The following is a 23,291-nucleotide window of genomic DNA, read 5'->3' as shown; positions in this document are numbered from 1 at the left end:
AGCGCTGCCAGCAGTGGCTGTTGGATTATACAACACAAACACCTCATCACCTCTGGAAGTGTGATAGCCAGTTAATAATTTCAGTGTTTTCATTTCACCAAAAATGCCAAAGAAATTCTCGGACTGAAGATTTTATGCTTTTGTTTAAGTTTGCAAGCAGGGTTATGTCTTCACTATGGAGACACATTTTATGTTCGTTATATTATTAGTGTTTACGCAGCTCTGCAGAGCCTGGTGTTCAGGAAGTGATTTTCTGAGCTCTGCAGATAAAGCCTTGGCTGGTAACGTTAGTGGTTTCTAAACTGACATTAGTTTAACTTCATGTACACCCGCCCCCCCCAAATCCACTTCTTATTCTTTAATCTAATTCCACACACTGATCAGTCTTAGTAATGCAATTTATTTAACAATATCCCCACAGTATCCCCATCGTCCCATGCTATGGCAGTATTGCTTTTCAAGTTTGTGGTTCTACCATTTCAGGTGCAGAATTTCTTTTTTCATTTAAGGTTTTGACTTATTTCAGCTGTTCCTCAGCTGGTGTTGTATTTTTCTTGTGTTTTCTGTTTGCTGATTAAAAACAAGGCATTTTACTATTCCTCCCCATTCACCTGTGCATGCCTTTTAATGCTGATTTTAGTAAAATGTGGCTTTTTAGCTAATGGCAGTGACCTGTGGGCACCTGGGAGGCTGTGACCTGGCTCTGTGAGATACATACAGACACAGTGCTGCTAACTGCACAAGGACTCCCTGCAGCTCAGGGACTCAGAGTAAATGCTTTCCTCTCTCATGCCTGTTCAGGAGTAATGGGGAAACAATGGGATCACGGCCTGAAGGTTGGCCTTGTTTGTAACCCGTGTTTTTGTCTTGCATCAAGTGTTTACTCAAAACACACCAGCCTCTCTGAGAACGAGGTCAGCTCACCCCTCTAATCGCCTCCACAGGCAGAGACTCAGTGTCCCCCAGAAGAGCATGTTACCCAGAGTGACCCTCTGGCCATACAGAGGAAGCGGCTGTCAGCCACACTTAGCCAAAGAGCAACATCAGTGTCCTGCCAAACACTTTGTTTTCCCACTAAAACCTCCACCTAAATGGAGCAGGAGTGCCTAGGTTGCCAAGCTGTGAGTTGTCTTGTCAAAGATCATCAGTTAGAGATTAAAAAAAAAAAATTGTTTGTTTTTAAAGATAACCTTTGGGGACATTTTATGCCTTTGTTTGAGAACGCAGTGGAGAGAGGAAACAGGGCGAAGAGACAGGAGGAAATGATTCAGCCAATCAAGACTCACTGCTCAGAGGTTAATCTCCATGTGGTACTAGTACATGCCTAACTTGACTATTGTGTTATTGTGCTTTTATACAAAACTTATATAAAATACACATATATAGCAAATGATGAGAAAATTGAGGGAATGTTCTTTACACATCATGCGCACTACACTCATACCTATACCCCCACAATCACCCCGTAACTATTAGCTTGGATAATATCCCTATAATCGATTTTTTTAAATCTTTAACAGACACTTAATGCAGGGATGTCAAACATAACTCCCAGGGGCCAGAAGTGGCCCGACAAAGACTTCAATCTGGTGAAAAATGTGAAACTGTATGTATAACTGTATTTTCTGCTTTGGCTACATATAAAAAAAACCCATCCCACACAGCCAATTATCCTACACTAGAATAAATAAGTACTAGATGATCAATGAAATGACAGAAAGGCTCTTGATTTTCCACTATAGAAATGTCATTTTTTACAATAGGTACACAATTAAAAAAAGCATTTTTCTCTCAAGCAGATGATCATACCAGCTAATTATTGGATGATTACTGTGTGATGTCAGTGCCTGAAGATGGAAGACACAAACTCTAATTAAGATTAAGGGTCTAGAACACACTCATTTAAGACAGTCTTTTAGAGTTTAAGGTATTCTACCTATTGTAGAATTAGTTTTTAAACTATGACAATGTATGGTTGCACTTTCTACCATAGAACAATATATATGAAAGTATTAAAATTATGACCTATATGAAAACATTGAAGTAAAAGTGACTAAACACTTTTTCGGCTTTGTGGACACTTTTTCTGATGATTTTTTTTTTAAAATACTCACTAATGATAGTTTAGTGAGTGAAGTATTTTCAATGCAAGATACTATGAGTTTTTGGTTAGACTCTATAATACGGCTTGTGGCTAAGGCTGTAATTCCACTATAATGAAATGGAGTTCAATGTATTTTATTTGAAATTATGACGTAATTATATTTACTTTCAAATAGTTAAAGGTAGGTACACTAAAATAAGGGGGTAACAACTCAGGTTACAGGAAACAAAGACATAATTTTACTGTAAGTAAATTTAAATAGTGCGTAATTTCTCTGTTATTTAACACTAGAACACTATAGGCCATGTTATAGAGTGGCTTAACCTTGACCATCTTCTAGGTGTTTTACAGGAAAGAAGACAGTAATTAAACTGTAATTTTAAGTACAATGTAACAAAAAAAGACAATTGAATAACAGAAAATTCATAATGAATATTAAATAAAAATGTTTTAAAATAAATGCTCTTCATAATAAAGCTTTTCTGCTATATTTTCAGGAAATTACCCAGATTTAAAATTACTGACAGTATAATTTGTGTCTCCTTTCCTGTGAAATACCTGCAAGTTAGGCAAGGTTAAGCCACTTTATGACATGCACCCCAAAAATATAGCATACCAGCACCAAATTACAGAGAAATTCTGCAGTAGTTAAAATGACTTACAGTGTCAGTCTAAACCTGACTTGTTACCCGCCTGTAATAGTTTACTTGCCTCTAAGTACTTGTATATAAACATATTTCTGTTGTAATTTCTAATAAAATATAATCCAATTCCATTTAATTACAGGGGTTTAACATCCTCATATTATAAAGTGTTACCAAGTTTTTAATATCAACCATCTGTTTCTTTTGGCGTGAACAGAGGAAAGGTGAAGTTGCAGTGGTTTGACAGAGTAATGGTGAATACTGGTCAATCACAGATTCCCCTGCAGCTGAGATCACACCATCTTCTTCTCTTCTACTCAGCAGGTGACCTCTCTGGACAGACTGCTGAATCCCCCGCCCAAGTCCCGCTGTCCTCGAGGATCACCTTTTTTTATTGACCTCTAGTGACCTGTGTCACCCCCAAAGCCTCTGGTCTGAGTTGAGGTCAAGCCTTTTTCATTTCCTAAAGGGCTAAAGATTGAGCAAAAGCCCTCTTGTTTTTCATAGCTGATTGAGTGCAAAAGAGCTTCATTTCCAAAAGAGCTTTTATTTAGTTTTTATGTTGCACAGCCAGTACATGATGTAACCACTGTGGATAACAGTTAGACACCCATAAGTCAAGTTTTATGAATTGCAATCAGCCCTTGTGGTGACCTTTCTAAGTGGAAACATGTAATGTGTCAAGTGTAATGCAATTAGATATCTACAGGTGCATAAAAAACGAGGAAAGAATAAGAAGTCACAATTATAATAGATAGATAATAGAGAGTTATAATGATGCTATCTATTCTGCTTGGTTTTTAAGAGAGACAAAAACAGTCATTTGAGAAAATGCAATGCAGGGTATGAAATAACCTCACTGACCCAGAATTTTGGGACTAAAGTAATGACGGGGCCCAGTGTTCGTTACGGTGCTCTGAAAAATTAGAATAATGGACTATGGAAGAATGAGGAATCCAAAGAAAAGGATGGGGGAAGAAAGAAGGTATTTGGGGAAAGAGGAATAGGAAGACAGAGAGAGAAAGAAAAAAAGAGAAGAGAACAGTGAAATGGACAGAAAATAAGAAGAAGAAGAGGAGAGAGAGAGGGGGGCAGCAGTGGTGTTATCATCAGCTCTCATTCTCAGCATGGAATCTATAATGGGAAAATCAACCTCTCTGACTCCTGTGTAATTGGATTTGCCACATCTCGTGCTGAATCAGAGCCCAGTGGGTAGCACAAAGCTTGTTAAGATTGGACAAGCATTGCTGGGCTGAGGAAAGGTGGGGCGACGGCAGAGGTAACCTTGACAACTTTTCTGTGGTGGAGAGTGAATAATTCAATATGCTGAACACTCAACTGGTCACACATTACAGCCGACTGACTGAAAGCTTTCCAAACATTAATCAGTTCATAAATGTGGTGAAACCTGAGCTTTTATCACATTTAGGTCGTCGCAGCAGAGAAAATGGACACCTGTGTTTCCTTGGAAGGGGCATGTTTTTCTAACACTGGTTACTAGGTTACAGAGGTAAACCCGGTATAATTCACACCTGCTCTGGCCACAAATGCAACCACTACTTTAAGGCATGACAATTCTATTTCATTTACTTAGTATTCACAGTGAATTAGAATTTCCCTTAAGTGTGGCTATCCATTACTTTCTCCCTATCCACTGTCACCAGGTGATAATTGAAAAACTTAATCTAGTTTCTTTTGTACATTTGTGCCATTTATATTTATAGTCAGGTGAGTAGCTGCAGTGTTCTTGAGATAGCAAATGTGGTCAGATGCAGTTTTGTAATATATAATTTGCCCTTATAGCCTTCAATTTATTTCATTTCAACTTTTTGCTTTCAATTCATTTTAGTTTCAATACAAGAAAACACATTACAATAAGAACAGATATTTTTGAAAGCAGACATTCAAGTGTCAATAAATATGTCTATCAAAGCCATATAAAATAAATTCAGATAAAATATATATTTTTTTTTTACCAAACTGACGTACACTACAACTAAGGATATTTCCTCCATGTTTTAAATGTGTTAATAATTAGTTTTTTAAGTTTAAACAATCATTTCAGTTCAAAGGTCTTTTCTTTTCTTTTTATTGATTTTATTTAACCAAAGTGTTTTTCCACATCTAGTTTAAGTTTAGGTTTGGTTTTAGTTAACCGTAATAACCTTGGTTGGATGGTAATATTTTATTGGATGTGCACAGATCTGATGATTTCATTTAGTACAGACAAGTAATGTTGTGTTTTGGTAGTCTCCAAAACAACTGGATGAAGTGTAATTTGACTTTTAAGCCACCCGGTGACCTTTGGGTTTAAACAGATGATTACCAATTGAAGTTCTCACAGGTCAGCTCATTGTTGCCCTACCGTTGTTTGTGTTGTCACTCATTTCCTGTCAGTTCAAGTCTTTCAGCTCTCCAACACAGGCAAAACAATGCAGTCATTTGAATTCTATCGTCTTTAATTAAAGGTGCTGATAATTGTTTTCACTGAGGCAAAAAGTGTGTTAATTGCATTTGGGCACCAGCCTAGTAGAATTTTACAAAAGCACAATTAACACCAGCAGCTCAGGCGGTAGCCCAGTAGCAGTGGTGCTCCCCTGAGTAACATTGTTATAATGAATACTAAAGAAGTGGTGATTAGTCTGTAAACGTTCCCACCTAATCAAAGATCAGTAACCAGACCAGGAATGTGCCAGTTAGAAGAATGGGGCCTTTTTTACTGTTGGTAGTGATGTAATGGAGTTTAGATGGAGTAGTTTGGATCTTGGATCTTGTTTCTGTATTGTTATGTTACACTCAGTAGAGCAGTAGATACCCAGGTAAACGCTGAATAAGATCTCTCTGTCCCTCCACCTACCACAACATGAATGATTAACTACTCGGCCCACAGAGCCCTTTGCCTGAGCCTGGTTCAGCATGATGTGGAGAAACATATATGTGCACCAGCTTCCATACAGCATCACCAGCATAGTACTATCACAGCATGCTGCACCAGTGAGCTACTAACTAAGGGTGTTTTTTCCTATTTACATTATAGAGTCCTGACCTTTGGTAACTAACTTTCAAGAAGCCAGTCCTTCGCTGATTACTTCAATGCAAGCAGACACAGGAGGATACACTATTTTTGTCTCACTTCAGTAGGAGGGGGGGCCTTGTTTGACTTTGGATCCTCACTGAGTTTCTGCACCTGGCTGCAGCAATAATACAGCTTCAGAATGCAGGTTTGGCTTTTCTCTTATGCTGTAACCATTGCTGTGTGTTCTCTTCATCACAAGGAGTTTTAAAGTAACCCTGTGTGTTGTGAGTGGTGTTGAGGCCTGGCCTTTATTTCTCACAGTCACCTAAAAGCTAAGATAAGCAATTCAGTGAGTTTGGAGGTAACAAGATATATTCTTCTTAGCAAAAAGGTGTAAAATATCAGTTTTCATTTCTTTTCATGAGCAAAGGGATTCATGTTAAGAGGGGTTGGTAGACAGATTTGGTAGCTTGATATTCAGCATGCAGGTCTAAAAGCGGTCTTACTCATCTCATCTAAGTCTTGCTAAATGATGGTTTGGGAGAAAAAGAGCCATTGTGAGATAAAACTGTGCTAAGCTAACAGGAAGTATTATTGTGATTAAGTGGAGCTATTCTTTACTGGATGTGAAAGTTTCAACTGCAACCCTCTTTAAAGGGGAGATAACTTTTCCCTGTAAGTTCATAAATTGTCCTAGCAGCTGCTCCCTTCCTCATCTCACCGATGAGGTCACTGTCTCAGGCACCACTGACACTCTAGACCAAGATGAGGAACCATCTCTTAATTAAAATACAATTGGTTGCGCTCTGAGGTAGCAAAGCAATTCACCTGATCTGACAGCGAGTTTAGGGATTCATTACATAATCCTTCTTTCCACTGTGCGTCAGATTGTGCCATCTATTGTTTAATTATAAGTATCTAGTTCTGTTTCAAAACTGCCCCCCCCCCACTCTCTCCATATATATGTGGAAAAACAGAGTTACAAATAACACAAGGATGAGGGGAATGCTTTCAATAATTAGGCGCTTCTTTCAGCTCAGACTCTAAGGATTTAGCCTTTCTTGCATAGTGTCATTAGGAACGCTCCCGCTTGCTGCAGACAGCTTTCTTAAAAAGAAATACCTGCAGAACACCAAAGGAAGCCTGAATGGAAACCAGCAGACCTTTAGATTTAGTCCAAAAATCTAAAACATTAGCATTATTATCATGGCTGAATGCAATAATCCTTCTCTTGACAGGAGCTTATCTGTTCATGTTATTACTTGTAATACTGTATGGCAGATCTCTAAGTCACGCTGTCCCAGCACATTGTCTGCTTGTGCTGCCTTGAGAGAAGTTTGTTCCCATGAAAGAAGGGGGTGTCAAAGATACCCCACAGCAGCACCACTACCATCACAGTGCCAGATTGATTCTGACGTCCAAAAAAGAGTTCCTTCAATGATATTGTTCACCTGTCTCATTGGCTTAAAGTGGGTGGGTGGGAGGTGGGTGAGGGGGGCCGGGTGAGGGTTATTGGTGGGGACACGGGGTGAGGGGTATTGTTGCCGAGAGGGGTGAGAGCACTGGGGGTCGGGGCTGACAGGTGGAAAAAAAAAACAACAACAAAAAAAACCCCACTCTCATCTGACTAGCCTCCTCTATCCTTCTTTGAGGCCCCGTATGAGCAAAGTAATGAAGTCCAAATTACAGCACAAGATTGCTAAGAACAAGCCTCTATTGTTTGGCCTCGGGGCACACTAAAGCACACTAAATGAGTGTCACAGCAAGCAGCGGGGCACAGACCGTTAGTGCACTATTTAGTCTGTCCCGTTGTCTCAAGACAGCCCCGTTTCAGAGGTTCTCAGATCAGACAAATACTGCTCCCCTCCTCCCGCACTCCTTTCGCCTTCGCCCTTCCTCTGTACAGCGAACCCCTCCCCAACTCCTCACCCCAAAGTAGGCCAAATCTCCTCTATTGTGTTTCGACTGCCTAGTGTGAAATTCACTGTGACGTTAAATGTTTTCTAATGAATAATTACTGAATGGTTATGCAGGGGGAATATGTGTAATGGATTGTAGACTGCATTTTAAAGACGTCTTTTTTGTCTCTGCTCCGTGGTATTTACAGGACAAAAACACTTGGCCTTTCTCAGAAGAAACGAGGGCCATAGGCGGAGGATAGAGGCAGGGGAGGAGAGTGGGTTGGTGGGGAAGAGAAGGAGGACTTTGTGTCAATTAGATCCAATGGATTATCTTTTTTAATGTTTTACAGAGAGAGCTGAGAATCAAAGGACTTCTGCTTCCAAAGGAGAGAGAGAGACAGAGAAAAAAAAAACACAAAACCAACAAAAGCTGTGAAAACCTTTGGTCCGAGTGTTGGTGCTGCGAATGCAAAACAGATTGGTGGAATTTTTTTCCCACTACGCTTCTTAAATGTGCCGCTGTTTCGGGCTCCCCAAGTCCATTTGCACAGTGTGTTGTGTTTGGTTGGTGCGTCAGCTCAAGTGAACCATGGGCTGCCAGCCAAGGTCCCTGTGTGCCGTGTAGCGATCATTATCTTCTGTCTGTTCATCTGCACAATCACAGACCTTAGCTTCAAAGACACACAGGACCTCTGGACCTCTTGCTTCAATAGAACTAAAGGACACCATGTTTGTTCTTTTTATGGCACTTTTTTTGTGTTGTCCTCCCGCTTGGAGCCATTAATCCAAACATTCAAACATCCAGCTGCAGTTGTCAAAACACATGACTGAAAATTCTGATATAATGTTGTATATGCACAACATGAAAATGTTACTTTTGCTCTAAACTTTGCTCATCTCATTAATATGGGGAAAATAATAAATAAAGTAAAACTGTCCCTGTGAAGCACAGAATATGCGGCTGTGTTGCAAATTTGTTTTAGACATATACATTTTTGGAAGTAAACACTAGAAATGTCACTTTTCTTAGTGCATTCAGCTGCTATGTTGTTGCTACAACTTGTTGCACAGGGTCAGCTAGACATGGAGGGTGCCCTGACTGCCAGGGACCGTGTGGGAATCCAGGATTTTGTACTGCTGGATGAAACCACGGAAGCTGCCTTTCTGAGCAACCTCAAGAAACGCTTCAGCAAGGATCTCATCTATGTGAGTACAATTTAAACCTTATGTTCACACTTGGCATTTTCTTTGCAAAAAATTTGATGATTTTTAACTCATTCTTTTAGACTTACATTGGAACGTTGTTAGTCTCTGTCAATCCATATAAAGAGCTGGACATCTACAACAAGAAGCAGATGGATATCTACATGGGTGTCAACTTTTTTGAGCTGCCGCCCCACATGTGAGTTTGTATACACACTCCTGCTTTTTTTGGTGCACTAGTTTACACTAGTAAGTCTAAACTTCATCCTACTCCTTTTCCAGCACAAACATTGTGTAGACATGGAGATAATCACGAAAACTTGTTTTTAATTTTTCTTTTCTCTTGTTATTCTAGTTATATTTGCATATTCAAAATAAAATCAACAGCATCACTCAGTTCCTGCAAAATTGTCGGCAGCACGTCCATGATGTGAAACTCACGTTCCACCACATCTTAAATGTGCTGTATGGGATTGAGACCTGGTGACTGTGGAGGTCATTTATTGCAGTGTTTAATAAATCAGCGTGAGATGATCTGAACTTTGTGACATGGTGTGTTATCCTGCTGAAAGCACCCATAAGGAAATGAGCCCACTCCTGTGTTCTTTCAACTTAAATAACTCTGAGTGCAGTTCAAAGTTTACTACTGAAATACTGTAACTGCTCTGCAACCCAACAGTTATGCCTTGGCGGATAATGCGTACCACACCATGCTGACAGAGTTCAACAATCACTTCATCCTCATCTCTGGTGAGAGCGGAGCAGGAAAAACAGAGGCCTCCAAGAAGATTTTGCAGTATTATGCCGTCAGCTGTCCAAGCACCACTCTGCTAAACACAGTCAGAGACAAAATGCTCATGTCCAACCCCGTCCTGGAGGTTTGATGGTTACTACATGCTGTAGAAGTGCATTGACATATAGTGAAGAGGGACAGATCATCAATTACTGTGAATGATTTGACTTTTTTTCTCCCCCACAGGCTTTTGGAAATGCCAAAACACTAAAAAATGACAACTCAAGCCGATTTGGGAAATATATGGACATCCAGTTTGACAGCCAGGTAAGGATCAGATGCTGGATTCACAGAATAGGAAAAAAACTTAGCTTACTGTTGTTTGGTGCCTTGAGTGTAGTTGGTTGTGGTGTGATTATTTTTGCTACACAAGACAAAAAAAGTTGTAGCATGAGTACAAACAACATTACATGAAGCCTGAAAAACATCAAGTTGGTTCCAGATTTATTTAATTTATGTAAAAAAATGACGACTGCTTAACAAAAGTCAACTTTACTGAAACAGAAGGAGATTCTTCATCCTAACCAGTTTTCAATCTGGCCACTGGACCATAGGCTGTGTTTTTTCTGCAAGTTGTAGAGCTGCTGTCTTTAGGATCATGATGCCCATAGGGGGATGCTGTTGGAGGCCATATCCTGAACTACCTGCTGGAGAAATCAAGGGTTGTGCATCAGAATCACGGGGAGAGAAACTTTCACATCTTTTATCAGCTGGTAGAGGGAGGATCAGATGACTTGCTGCATCAGCTGGGCTTGGAGAGAGGTTGCCAGCATTATAACTATCTAACACAGGTACGCATAAGTCAGTGGGCTTTGTTGTTAACATAGAAGCTGATAAGAAAGTAGAACACTTTCAGAAACAGTGTTTTTTTCTATGTTCATTGTTTCTGACAGGGGCAGTGTCCCATTGTGCCCTCCATCAATGACAAAAACGACTGGAAAACAGTAAAAAACGCACTTCAAATCATCAGCTTTGATGAGACTGCCACCAATGTGAGTTGGATGCTGTTGCAGATGGCTTCATTCACAGCAGTCAGTCTTGCTTATAAATTATAATTTTGTGCAGCACTTGTTTGAGGTCATTGCAAGCGTTCTCCACCTGGGGAATGTGCGGTTTGACTCTGATAGTAAAGGTCACGCCCTCCTGAACAACAACACAGAGCTGCACTGGGTCTCAAATGTAAGAAAGTAGAAAATATAAATTCTTTAGCTATTCATTAAGCATATCAATAAGCTTTTTAATGTTTAGTTTTCTTCACAGCTGCTAGGAGTGGATGCACACAGACTTCAAGAGGGCCTAACATTCAGGAAGATTGAAGCCAAAAAAGATCAGGTTCACATTTGCTAAAACATTCTTTAGTTTTAACAATAACAGACTTGTGTTTCTGTTTAAACTATAAACTCAGGTATGATGCTTTGTTACTCTAAAAGGTCCTCAGCCCTTTCACAACTGATCACGCCATCTATGCCAGAGATGCCTTAGCCAAAGCTATCTATGGGCAGACCTTCACCTGGCTGGTCAACAGGATCAACGAGTCAATGGAGAACGAAGTGACTATAAGGATGTGTTTCAAATGACAAATCTCACCTGCCAGGATGCGTTTTTATACGTTTTTTCTCTTTCACTAGGACCCTTCACGAAAGACTGTTATAGGGCTTTTGGACATATATGGATTTGAGGTTTTCTACGTAAACAGGTAGGTGTAATCTTTCTGTGTTTTTTTCTTTTTAATTTCAGCTGCTTTTGCAAACTGATAGCTGTTTTATCTACCTTATAATCTTTATGAAACCTGCAAACTTACCTTTCACCTCTTTCTTGGTCCTTTCCCTCAGTTTTGAGCAGTTCTGTATAAACTATTGCAACGAGAAGCTGCAGCAGCTTTTCATTGAGCTGACACTAAAATCGGAGCAGGAAGAATATGAAGCAGAGGGCATTGAGGTAAACCCCCCTCTCCCCAGCAAACAAACAAGCAAACAGACGGACGTGCAGAAAACATATAAGCGGCTGCTTTTTTTCACGTGTTTATAACTGTATATTTCTCATCTCTTTTTCCACCAGTGGGAGCCAGTTCAGTTCTTCAACAATAAGATCATCTGTGATCTAATCGAGGAAAAACACAGAGGAGTTATATCATTACTGGTGTGTATGTTCACACTGGGATGGCCATTTATAACTGTTTTAAAAATACTGCTCAAGATTATTCACAATGATTATTTTGCAGGATGAGGAGTGTCTAAGGCCAGGAGATGCCACAGATCTGACCTTCCTGGAGAGACTGGAAGAAAAGATGGGGAATCACCCCCACTTTGTCACGTGAGTAATGACCTAAAACACACACACACACACACACACACACACACACACACACACACACACACACACACACACACGCACACACACACGCACACACACACACACACACACACACTCAGTACACGAAATGTACAACATAAATAGAATTGACATTGACACTGTATGCAGCACCAGTGCTTGTTTCTCTGACTCCAAGAGATCTTGAATGCTCCTGCTCTGATCCTGACTGACTCTAACAGAAACGAACAGTCTTACGCACTGAATCAGCCCCATGCATCCCACTTATATCTATAAACAGGACTGCTGGTTATTCCAAAGTCACAATAAAGGTTTTTTTTTGTTTTGACAATGTTGATTTGTGACTTCAAAAATAACAACATTTACTGTAATTAAATACACTGTCTATCTACTGTACAATTCAAAGCCTTTCCTCGGCTCTAAAGTCTGACTCCTTTCATTGGTGTTCTGTTGACTGGTGGCCTGTGAGGGAGTCGACAGTGAGCCGATAGAGACGGAGGATTAGGATTCGACTATAAAACCTCTCACTCTTCATCCCTCTGTCTCTCTCCACCTCTTTGACTCCAGGCATAAACTAGCTGACAAAATGACACGTAAGACTCTGGAGAGGGGAGATTTCCGTCTCTTGCATTATGCCGGGGAGGTCACCTACTGTGTTGTGGGTAAAGAAAACCACAGTCTCTGTGACTCAACCATTTAAACCTTTTTGCTTTGAACTGACATCCCTAAAACACTGATATTTTTTTTTAATGTTAATCTAGGTTTCCTGGACAAAAACAACGACCTACTATATAGAAACATAAAAGATGTAAGTCTACAGCTGATATTATGTCAGATAAAGACGTGTTTTAGACTTTACTGTAAATAGCAAAAGATGGGGGTATTTTCTCAGTATTTGATTAATTATGGTTAAAGTAACTGCCTAAATCTGTGTGTTAATGTGTGCTTGTGTGTCGCTCCACCTTCTCAAAGCTTATGTGTCAGTCTAAAAATGACATAGTCAAAGAATGCTTCTCATCCATGGATCCAGACAGCAGGAGAAGACCAGAAACAGTATGTTCGCCCATGTTTGACCCTCCATATCCTTCATCCATAACATCTAACTTAACTGCTGAGGGGAGTCAGGTGGAAAGGACATTGTGACCCTTGTGTTGTGTTTGCAGGTGGTGACTCAGTTTAAGAGCAGTCTGCAGAAGCTGACAGAGATCCTCGTGGCTAAAGAGGCCTGGTACATACGCTGCCTGAAATCTAACGAGTCCAAGCAGTCAGGTACCTTAACTAACAAAAGGTAGATGTTAATGACACAGAAATGTTTGAATAAGACCAAATCAATCGTGTATTTATCGTTACGTCACAGGTCAGTTTGATGAAGCACTGATCAGGCATCAGGTGAAGTACCTGGGTCTGATGGAGCACCTCAGAGTCAGACGAGCTGGTTTTGCTTACAGACGTAAATACGACGTTTTTTTGAAGAGGTATAAAGGACCGTAGAGTTTCTCAATTTCAGGGAAATTTATGTTTAGGTTTTAAATGTAAGCTCTAGGTGAACTGAGCGGCTTCTTTCGAGCACAGTTTGTTTGGCTTATCTTACAGATATAAACCATTGTGCCCAGCCACCTGGCCACACTGGAGAGGAGTAGCCGCCGATGGAGTGGAAGTGCTGGTTCAACATCTGGGCTACCTGCCAGATGAGTACAAAATGGGACGGTGAGGAAGTCTTTCTCGTTACCTCAACAAATCCAGCTTATGCGAGGAATCACAAAAGTACAAGTTGCTGATTTGTTTATTGCAGGACCAAAATTTTCATCCGTCACCCCAGGACACTGTTCGCCACAGAGGATGCTTATGAGAAATGCAAACATGAACTGGGTGAGTGTCAACTGCCTTAGACCTTCAGTCATCCCGTCTCACAATCAAGCTGATTTATGTTTTTTGCTCTGGATTTGCAGCAACACGCATCCAGGCAAAATACAAAGGCTACAGGGCAAAGGGAGAATACAGAAAACAGAAAGAAGCTGGTAAATGTCACAACATCCAGAATGATAGAAACAGTTTTTGTTAGCAATAAAAAATATTAGATAATGTCTATTTTTAATCTCCTCAGCCACTAAGATTGAATCTTGTTGGAGAGGAACACAGGCTAGGAAGGAGAAGGAGAAGAGAGCCTGGGCGGTAAAAGTCATCAAGAAGTAAGTAAAACACGTAAATATCATAAATAAAAAATGCCCCCATCAGTGTCTCTGTTACATTTGAACTGATCCTGTTCTTTGCCACACATTTCAGATTTATCAAAGGCTACATGACCAGAGGGCAGGCAAAAAACACAGATAACTCAGAGTACCTGGCCTTCGTGAGGCAAAATTACCTGAACAGACTTAGAGACAACCTGCCAAAGACCGTTTTGGATAAAACCCCCTGGCTAACTCCACCAGCTGTGCTCACAGAGGTGCTATAAGTCATATAACAATGAAACAGAGAAACAAAATCAAGCAACTGTTTCTAATACTAATGCATTCATAACTGTGGTCCTTTTTAATTTTTCACACTGTATTTGAATCAAGTAAACATTGAGTTACATAACAAAAAATTTCACAAGTATTTTATAGAATGAGATATGTGTGTCTTATATGTTCCTATAATTTTCTGTATTTATTTCCATGTGAGAATACACTCAGTGGCCACTTTATTAGATACATCTTGCTTGCCCTGTTGCCTTTGAAACTGCCTTCATCATGGCACAGATTCAAAAATTTCTCTGAGATTTTGGTCCAGTCTGAGATGATCTTTCAAGAGATTGGTACATGTTGGTCATAAAGGGATGGGCATGATCAGCAACAACAATAAGATGATTAGCTGTGTCTGACGGACCCAAAGTTCCCCACACCATGACGCCACCACCAGCCCGAACTGTTGATACGAGGCAAAATGGATCCATGCTTTCATGTTGTTTATGCAAATTTCTTTATGTGAAAGTAGCATCAGAAATTTAGGTTAATCAGAACAGGCAGCTTTTTGTCAGTTTTTATTGTCTAATGTTTAACACCGATGAATACTGCCACCTCAGCTTTCTGTTCTTAGCTGACTGGGTGGCACCCACTGCGGACTTCTGCTGCTTTAACCCAACTGCTTTACGATTTGATATGTTGTGCATATCTTGATTGTAACAAGTGGTTATTTGGGTTACTGTTGCCTTCCTATCCGCTCGAAGCAGTCTGGTCATTTTCCTCTGACCTCTAGTATCAATGAGACATTTTCACCCAGAGAACTGCCACCCACTGGATATTTTCTCTTTTTCTGGTCATTCTCTGTAAACCCTATGGATGGTTATTAACAAAATCCCAGTAGATCATCAGTTTCTGAAATGCTCATACGCCATGTTACACTGAAAGACACTTAAATCATCTTCCTCCCTCACTGTCATGCTCAGTTTGAACTTCAGCAGGTAGTCTTCACCGTGTCTGCATGACTAAATGCATTGAGTTGTATAAGGTGCACTTAATAAAGTGGCCAGTGAGTGTATGCTCTTTTTTATTTCCACATAGCAATTTATAGTAATAACGACTAATCAACTTAAATGCAAAACTGACTGAATACAGCTTTTATCTTGACTTTGTGGTGAAGAACTGATTTCGTTCTTCATTAGACATCAGAGATGCTGCGTAAGCTTCACTACCGTCTTATGGTGCGGAAATATGTGCGAGGAATCACACCGCAGAAGAAAGCACAGGTAAGCCACATTAAAGGGCAGTCTTGTTCTCTTTGTAGTCATCACAGTTAAATTTTCCATTCCTTTTTGCCCCTTCAGTTTCAAATGAAGCTGATCACCAGCTCCGTCTTCAAGGGGAAAAAGGACAGTTATCCACAGAGTGTTGCCCATCCATTTGCGGACACCAGAATCAGTAAATATCAGACACCCTCACACAATGCCTGTTCATTTTAGAACCATCATTCATATGTCATTTAACATCTCACTTAATAGGCGAGGAAGACATAAACACAAGGGTCATCCAGATGATTCGCAACGAGCGTATAAAGGTAATAAAATGTCTGTATACTTCTATGGGCAGTTCACACCAAAGATGCACTGATATATGCTGTGTTTCTGCAGTACTGCGTTCCAGTAATTAAGTATGACAGGAATGGCTTCAAACCGAGGCAGCGACAGCTCATCCTCACCCAGACAGCTGTCTATGTGGTAGAGGAAGCCAAGATCAAGCAGAGAGTGCTGTACACCTCTCTCAAAGGTCAGACCAGTGTGCTAATATATATTTTATTAGCCATCAGATATCTTCATTCTCAAATGTGGGACTACATGCTTCTATTATTTGACTCACTGCAGAGATTTCTGTCAGTAACTTGACTGACAGCACCATTGTATTCCACATAACACGTGAAGAACCTAAACAAAAGGTATGCAAATGTATGGCTCAAGCTTGCCTTTTTTTTGTTTTGTTTTTGCTAATGGTGAGACCAATAAAGTTTATTTGTAGCTTAAATGACATGATTAGATATGGTGGAACAAGTTAAACCATAGAATGGCATTTGCTCTGCTGATAATGCAGAGTAACTAAAATGAAGGGGGAACATGCATGTAGTGAAAATTTTGAAAGATTTTCAGGTGGATGATTCTAACACAACTTGTCTGGCTGTTTCAGGGGGATCTGGTAGTACAGTGCGACCACTTGTTTGAGCTTTTGACCAAACTCTGTGTCATTGCTAACAAACAAAATGCCATCAAGGTGGTTCAGGGCAGGTGAGCCTGAGTTTTGAAATGTAGAGATCTAATGTGAAATGCACATTGAGCTAAACTGCTTGTGTATGCATTGTGTTTGCATTAATTCACAGCATCAACTTTGAAATCCAGGCTGGAAAAGGAGGAGCAGTGGACTTTAGCACTGGGCCTGAGCCTATGGTATACAAGGCCAAGAATGGTCACCTGATGGTGGTGAGTTGGGCCTTATCTCTTTTATCTCATGTTTCTCTGCAGACTGGCTACCTTTTTTTTCAGATTATATTTGAACGTTTATTATTTGTTTTAAAATCCTTAAATGCTCAGTCCTAGCTTGCCAAAATCCTGCACTTTTGTGTCACAGCCAGATCAGTTTGCTCATGCGTCAAAAAAACTCTTAATGGTTCCTAAATCCATATTTACAAAAGGTGCTTGTACCATGTATTTTCTAAGGTTTGGAACAGACTCGCCTTAAGTGTTAGATTGTCCCATTTTAGTCCATGTTTATCCCCTAACATGACTTTTAATCAAACTTAGGTTTAGACTCATTTATATTGTCGCTGTTTTATACTGTCCTTTTTCTTATTTCATCCACTTTTGTGTTTCCTACAAGTTATACAGCACCTTAGTATTTGCTGCTTTCGATTGTATCTCTATACATAAACTTGACATGGAAACTCAACGACCAGATGTGCCATTTTAAGTCTACAATTAAGGGCTACAATGAAGTTACAAATGCTGACACAGCATCATTGTTTGCTACTGCAGGTTGCCACTCGGGCAAGGACACGGTAACGTGTGAGGCTGAGGAGGAGACACATAAGACGCCTCTGCATATTTCATCAGGAGACCACTAAGGAGATGATCACCATGTCTGCAGAAAACACATCTGCCCAGAAAGAGATGAACCTGAGGAATCTTGGATGAGGTTGTTTGCTGGACAGAATTTCACACTAGTCATAATTAAAATTTCTTCACTTCATTATTAAGAAAAGAAAGAAGATGCTATCATTTCACAATTGTTTGTGTCTGAAGAACACTTAAAATGACAAAACTCTTAAGGTACCAAAAACTGATGCAATTCTAATTTTGAACAATGAAGCCATATGTATAATAAATTTGTACGTTCACTGATGTTGTAAATTGAAAGCAGCACAAAAGAATGTCTGTAGAAATTTATTTGTGATAAAGTGTGTATAAATATAAAACATACATTTATGTTTACTTCTGTACAGCAGACCTACAAGTACTGTGATTGTTAAACATATAACAACTTAAACCTATAGTGTGCAAACGGTACATTCTGTGATGAATGCGATGATGAAAGACAGGTCTAATTTCTATCCCTGTTATAAGCTTGTAGACAGGGTTCCCTTCCTGCTAGAGTGATATCTAGTTACAGTCATTCACATCAACCTCAGCATCCATCATTCAATCAGCCCAGTACATTTAACACCTCAGGTCATAGCTCAAGTTCCCTCCACTGAAAATAATGGTTTGTTTAGTGGAGTGAAGGGAACTGCGTCAATGTTAGAACTAAATGCGGCAGAAGTATTACAGGAAATTTTGCTTCATCCACCTGTAATTTTTATTGTCTAATGATAAAAAGAAAATATTCAGGTTTTGGAATTATAGACAGGCTACATTATAGCCTTGGTTAATATCATCTAAGAGTAAAACAGTGCCACCGTGTGACTTCATTAAGTACAACACCCGGTTCATCCACTTGAGACTTTAAAATGTACCTTTTGGAACCACGGCAAAGAAAAACTAAACTATCTACATTACTAGCTGCTTCCATGATATAACTCGTCTTCTGCATGTAATTTAATTAGGACCTCCTTCTTCCTGCACTCAGTGATGAATGCAAGCATCCATGTTTATGAGCGTCTACACAGTAGCAGAAAACAGTGATACAAGTTATCATGACCAACAAAAAGAGACAAAAAAAACAAAAACAAAAACAAAAAAAAAAAAACACAAGATGACAAAGAGGAAAACTGGAGAAGAGGACTGCACACAATCACTTCACCACTACACACCGCTGTATGACACTCGTGTCATAATAATCCTCTGGGGAATGCTGGTAAAATATGAGGGAAGTAAATGAAGGAGGCGCTGGGTGTTGTAAGGCACAAGCATAGTGCAAATACTGTCTGGGATCACAGGTTGACTGGTCCAAGTTGAGAATCACTGGTGGTGGTGTGTACGGTCATCAGGTCGTTTGATATGAATCCTACGGACGCGCTCAATTCGTTCTCGCTCCTCATCCTCATCCAGGTGGTTAGATCGCCATGCAGGACCCCCTGTGGCCTCTAACAGAGCATTGTCTGGACCTCTGCCATCATGAGACTCATACAAAAGGATGTTGAGGGTCTCCTCATAGATTCGAGCCTCTGGGAATTCAACCTAGGAAAAAAGTAAAGTGTTACTCAAGAGACAGGTTTATTTAGCCAAAATAACATAGCTCTATGCTTATGAAACTGCAAAGTACTCTGCAAAGAATATTTACCTTTGTCTGCTTCTTTTCAGTGGCATAAACAATGGAAGTGCAACACACTTCAGCAATTTTACGCCCCTGCCCATAAAAAGACCAGCAACAGATCTCATCCCCAATCACGTCTTTGATGAAGAGCACTCGCCCATTGAACCGCAACGACAGTTTGTCAAAAAGCTCAATATTCTTTAGCATGTTGTCATCAGAATTGCTGTGGAGGAAAGAAAGTTAAAAGAGAGGTCATTTATTATGATAACTGACTTGAGTGTATGTAACGACTTGATTTTTTTTTTTTTTTTTTTTTAATATCTAGACAAACTTGACCCCATGATCGGGCTCACCTGGTATATGAATACTTGTTGTTGCTTCTGTTATACAGCAGTTTGACTGTTGGCTGTGAAGACAACCAAGTTTTTAAAAAAAAAAGAAAAATCTAAATGAAAAATGTCTTGATTCTAAATGAGTTGCTGCACATTATATTACAGACATAGCATACCTTATTTGAGGTAGCAATCAGCCTCTGCTCCTCTTTGGATGACGTCATCAGAGGCACTTTACAAAGGGGTTCATATGTTTCCTTGTTCTGGAAAAAAGACATTTTTCCACTGAAAACATTACACAAACACACAAAACTGCTGCATACTGTTAATTTCACAGGATCCCATTCTGTTGGTACAGACTTACATGTGGAAAAAAAAAAAGAGAAACAAAACAAAAAAACAAAAACATAAAAAGGATGAAAACTTTTATTAAATGTATAAATTTTTTTCAGGTGGAGCTGGACTCTCTAAAGGTGGTGTCAGAGAGGTAGATGTTGTTCAAGATAAGAACAATGCTGGACAATGCCTCCCACCCACTGCATGACGTGCTGGCCAGTCACGGGAACACGTTCAGTGAGAGACTGAGATTACCCAAATGCACCACTGAATGAAACAGGAAATCATTCCTGCCTGTGACTCTTTCTATACAATTCCTCCATGAAAAGTACAGTACAAACTGCAATAGTTCCACACTCTTATTATAACATCCTCTACAGAGAAAATTACACTTAATATTATAAGAAGGGAACCTCACTGCCAACTATAAATTTTTAATCTTGTGTGATATACTGTAATATTTATAATTAGAACTATGTTTATTTATTAGAGCTATTTTTTATATTTTATAACTTTGTAATATATAGTATTATTTAATTTAGTTTAATTAGTTACTGTTATTACTGTCTTGGAGCCACTGTGACCACATAATTTCCTCTGGGGATTAATAAAGTATTCTGATTATGATAAGTTACCAAAGATAACCAATAAATTATTTGAAAAAATTAATTGCTGCAAAAGGTCTATATTTTTAAATCAACCACAACTGTTACTAATCCTACGAAATGAGCCTCTGCACCTTTAATAATATCATTAGTGATGCCTGTGGACACCTGTTATTAGACACCAAAAAAGCTATTGTCAAAAAGCATTTTATTAAATATTTCTGCTGCTGTTTCCAGATAAAAATGAAAACAGATTTTGACTTCTAATTTTTGTTTGGTTAATTGGGTTTTTGTTTATAACACTTAATTTCATTCTTTAAAATACACAGACTAATGCTAGTCACATTTATGACTGCATTAAAAAGCAAAAAAAGACAACAGAACATTCATGGGAAAGGGGAGCTAATGAAGATTATGGTGGGAACATAGCATGTTTAACAAAAAGAGAATGTAGATTCCAAAATGTAAATTTTGTAATTTTAAATGTATCAATAACTTTGCTGAAACTTAGTTACTTAACATTTACTCCAAAGGTAAGCAACTTTGTAATGATTGTACCTGCAAGGCAGCTGTGCATTCATCGGCAAGGCCTTGGACAAGATAATACTTGGCCTCAGCGAGGAGCTCCTCGGTTTCCCGTCGACTGTCTGGGAGTGGGACTGCGCCATCTCTAAGGTAGTTAAGGATTGTTCCAAAATGTTTCCCACACCGATCAATCAGGATCCAACCTATGAGTATCAAATGCCAAAACATCAGTAACAGTTTAATTGTAGTGATGGAATAATTGCTGCATATGATCAAGGTTTTACTAACAGCTCACCTTCACTATCTGTGAGGACCTCCATTCTCCCACTGAACATTGCTTTGAGCATTGTGTCCTGTTTAGTTAGTGTCTGCATTGTAGTGTAGTACAGTGCGCCACCCACATTCAACTTCACATATTTTGAGCTGGGGCTGGAGCTTTTGAAGGACGTAGTCCGGGTTGTAGCTGCCGGCACTGGCGAGCTCACCACGCTCTCTCCTGACATCTCTTCCTAGAACAATACAAAATACAACAAAGTCACACATGGATATCAGTGGATTAGAAAATGAACTGTTACATTTTAATTATTGAATGTTCATTGTTTCTTTATTTTTTTCTAAAGGTGGTGACAGTAACACCGAACAGCACCTTTAAATGGCTAAGACAAATGAGTAATATCAGACTACATATACAATTGGAAAGATCAGTTTAATGGTAGTATTGTCCTAACATGTCTTGACAGTATGAAACTATAGATTGCTTCTGATTTAAGAATCAGGATGACAAAGAAAAGCAAAATTATATTTAGAGTGCCCCATTTATTGTTCTGGCAATGCACTCTGATATCTGAGAGCTAACAACTCTCAAAACCTGGAGAAAAGTAGTAGCCTTCTTAAGGGAGTAATGTAGGAAAATGCATAAACATAAACACATCAAAAATCTGTATCAGTGAAGTGCTTACTTCCTTTTGCTCATCTGCTAAGCTCCGTGTTCATAATCTAGATGTTATATTTGATTATTCTCTGGACTTTCATTTGCATGTCTAATCTATTTTATGGTCTTGTTTCTTTCATTTAAAGTAACATTTCGAAATCATCTCTACAGCTAAACAGGAGAAATTTTTTCATCCATTTGATTCATCATGCCTATACTGTAATGCCCTGCTAACCATCTTATATAAATCAACTCTGTCACACCTCCAAACAATAGAAGATACTGCAGCCAGACCTCTTAACACATCCAAGTAAGCAAGCTCACATTACTCTCACATTACCACTTTTATAGTTTCTCCATTGGCACCCAGTTGACTTCGAAACTCGTTTTAAAAGTCTCAGTTGCATACAGAGCACTAAATGGAGAAGTTCGAGACTATTTATCTCAGCTTCTTACTAAAGATCCTGTAGGCTTAAAATGTATTAGTTGTCCCTCGTACAAGACTGGAGACAATAGGGTGGTTGCGGGAACTGAGCCTTGTAGCAACCACTCCAGCTAGCATTATCTGACTTTCTTTTAGAAAGCGATTTTCTGGGGCTTACTTTTGAGAATTTTAATTATTACTACAGTTTTTACTACGTGTTTTTGTTCATTGTGGCTTTGTCTCGTTATTTACTTTTTAATTTTCTACGTAGTTTAAAGGGAATGAGGGTGTGTGACATCATTTGACAGAAGCCCATGCATTGTCTTTTAATTTCTCAGCTATGAACACGCACTTGTTATATATCTAATATGCATTTAACTACATTAATATAAAGCGTCATTACATTTATACGGACTTTCGTAGTTGTTTCCAGTGAAACACTGGGCCGTATCCTTTAATCCAGCGAGTACAAATTTCATTTTAGCCAGCCCGGCTAATGAGCTAGTTAGCATTAAATAAAGTTATGGACATTGTTTTAAACCAACCAAAACATGATATACTACAACACGAACCATAAAATAGCATTCTTTATATTATATCGACAGCATGTCTATTAAATTAAAAAACAAAAACAGAAAAACGACCATATTTACCATAGAACCCACAGCAAACTTCGTAATTGTAGCTTGCTAACGTCAGTCAGCTAACACCCACTTCCTTCCGGTGCGCTGCTGCGCAGTTATTAAAATGACGTCAAGAGTCCGGAGTTGTGTTTAAAGGGGCAGGTGACATTTTTATGTTAAAGTGCAAAAGTGTCCCGGCAGTGATAAATGATAAATAAATAAAAACGCAGTAGTTTCCCTCAGCTCGCGTTACATCCCATCCGTTATACCCTAATATTGTTACTCGCATATTTGAAAAAAAAAAAAATG

At 39.3% G+C, this 23,291-nt stretch overlaps 2 protein-coding genes across 2 annotated transcripts; one reads left to right on the top strand and one right to left on the bottom strand.

The window, feature by feature from the left end:
• The first annotated feature begins 7,278 nt into the window (after positions 1 to 7,278).
• On the top strand, positions 7,279 to 17,811 carry myo1ha (myosin IHa). The gene is made up of 31 exons (XM_040019227.1): positions 7,279 to 8,871; positions 8,952 to 9,067; positions 9,548 to 9,746; positions 9,848 to 9,928; positions 10,273 to 10,452; positions 10,555 to 10,653; positions 10,727 to 10,840; positions 10,922 to 10,993; positions 11,092 to 11,211; positions 11,290 to 11,357; positions 11,494 to 11,599; positions 11,720 to 11,800; positions 11,883 to 11,974; positions 12,560 to 12,654; positions 12,754 to 12,800; positions 12,965 to 13,045; positions 13,156 to 13,261; positions 13,350 to 13,467; positions 13,586 to 13,699; positions 13,785 to 13,861; positions 13,942 to 14,010; positions 14,097 to 14,181; positions 14,276 to 14,438; positions 15,636 to 15,719; positions 15,798 to 15,891; positions 15,972 to 16,027; positions 16,101 to 16,236; positions 16,332 to 16,402; positions 16,648 to 16,745; positions 16,838 to 16,937; positions 17,490 to 17,811. Exons 1-31 carry the CDS (start codon positions 8,680 to 8,682, stop codon positions 17,514 to 17,516), a joined length of 3,141 nt encoding a protein of 1,046 aa, XP_039875161.1. The 5' UTR covers positions 7,279 to 8,679; the 3' UTR covers positions 17,517 to 17,811.
• A 73-nt stretch (positions 17,812 to 17,884) lies between these two features.
• Positions 17,885 to 23,144, bottom strand: kctd10 (potassium channel tetramerization domain containing 10). The gene is made up of 7 exons (XM_040019231.1): positions 23,013 to 23,144; positions 21,300 to 21,513; positions 21,038 to 21,207; positions 19,715 to 19,801; positions 19,560 to 19,612; positions 19,234 to 19,429; positions 17,885 to 19,130 (listed from the first exon to the last, which is right to left on the bottom strand). Exons 1-7 carry the CDS (start codon positions 23,013 to 23,015, stop codon positions 18,912 to 18,914), a joined length of 942 nt encoding a protein of 313 aa, XP_039875165.1. The 5' UTR covers positions 23,016 to 23,144; the 3' UTR covers positions 17,885 to 18,911.
• Positions 23,145 to 23,291: the final 147 nt, after the last annotated feature.

This window comes from Simochromis diagramma, unplaced genomic scaffold, assembly GCF_900408965.1.
Source record: "Simochromis diagramma unplaced genomic scaffold, fSimDia1.1 OVJJ01000822.1, whole genome shotgun sequence".
Classification (NCBI taxonomy): domain Eukaryota; kingdom Metazoa; phylum Chordata; class Actinopteri; order Cichliformes; family Cichlidae; genus Simochromis; species Simochromis diagramma.
The sequence above is the reverse complement of the archived record's forward strand: the minus strand, read 5'-3'. Positions and strand labels throughout refer to the sequence as shown.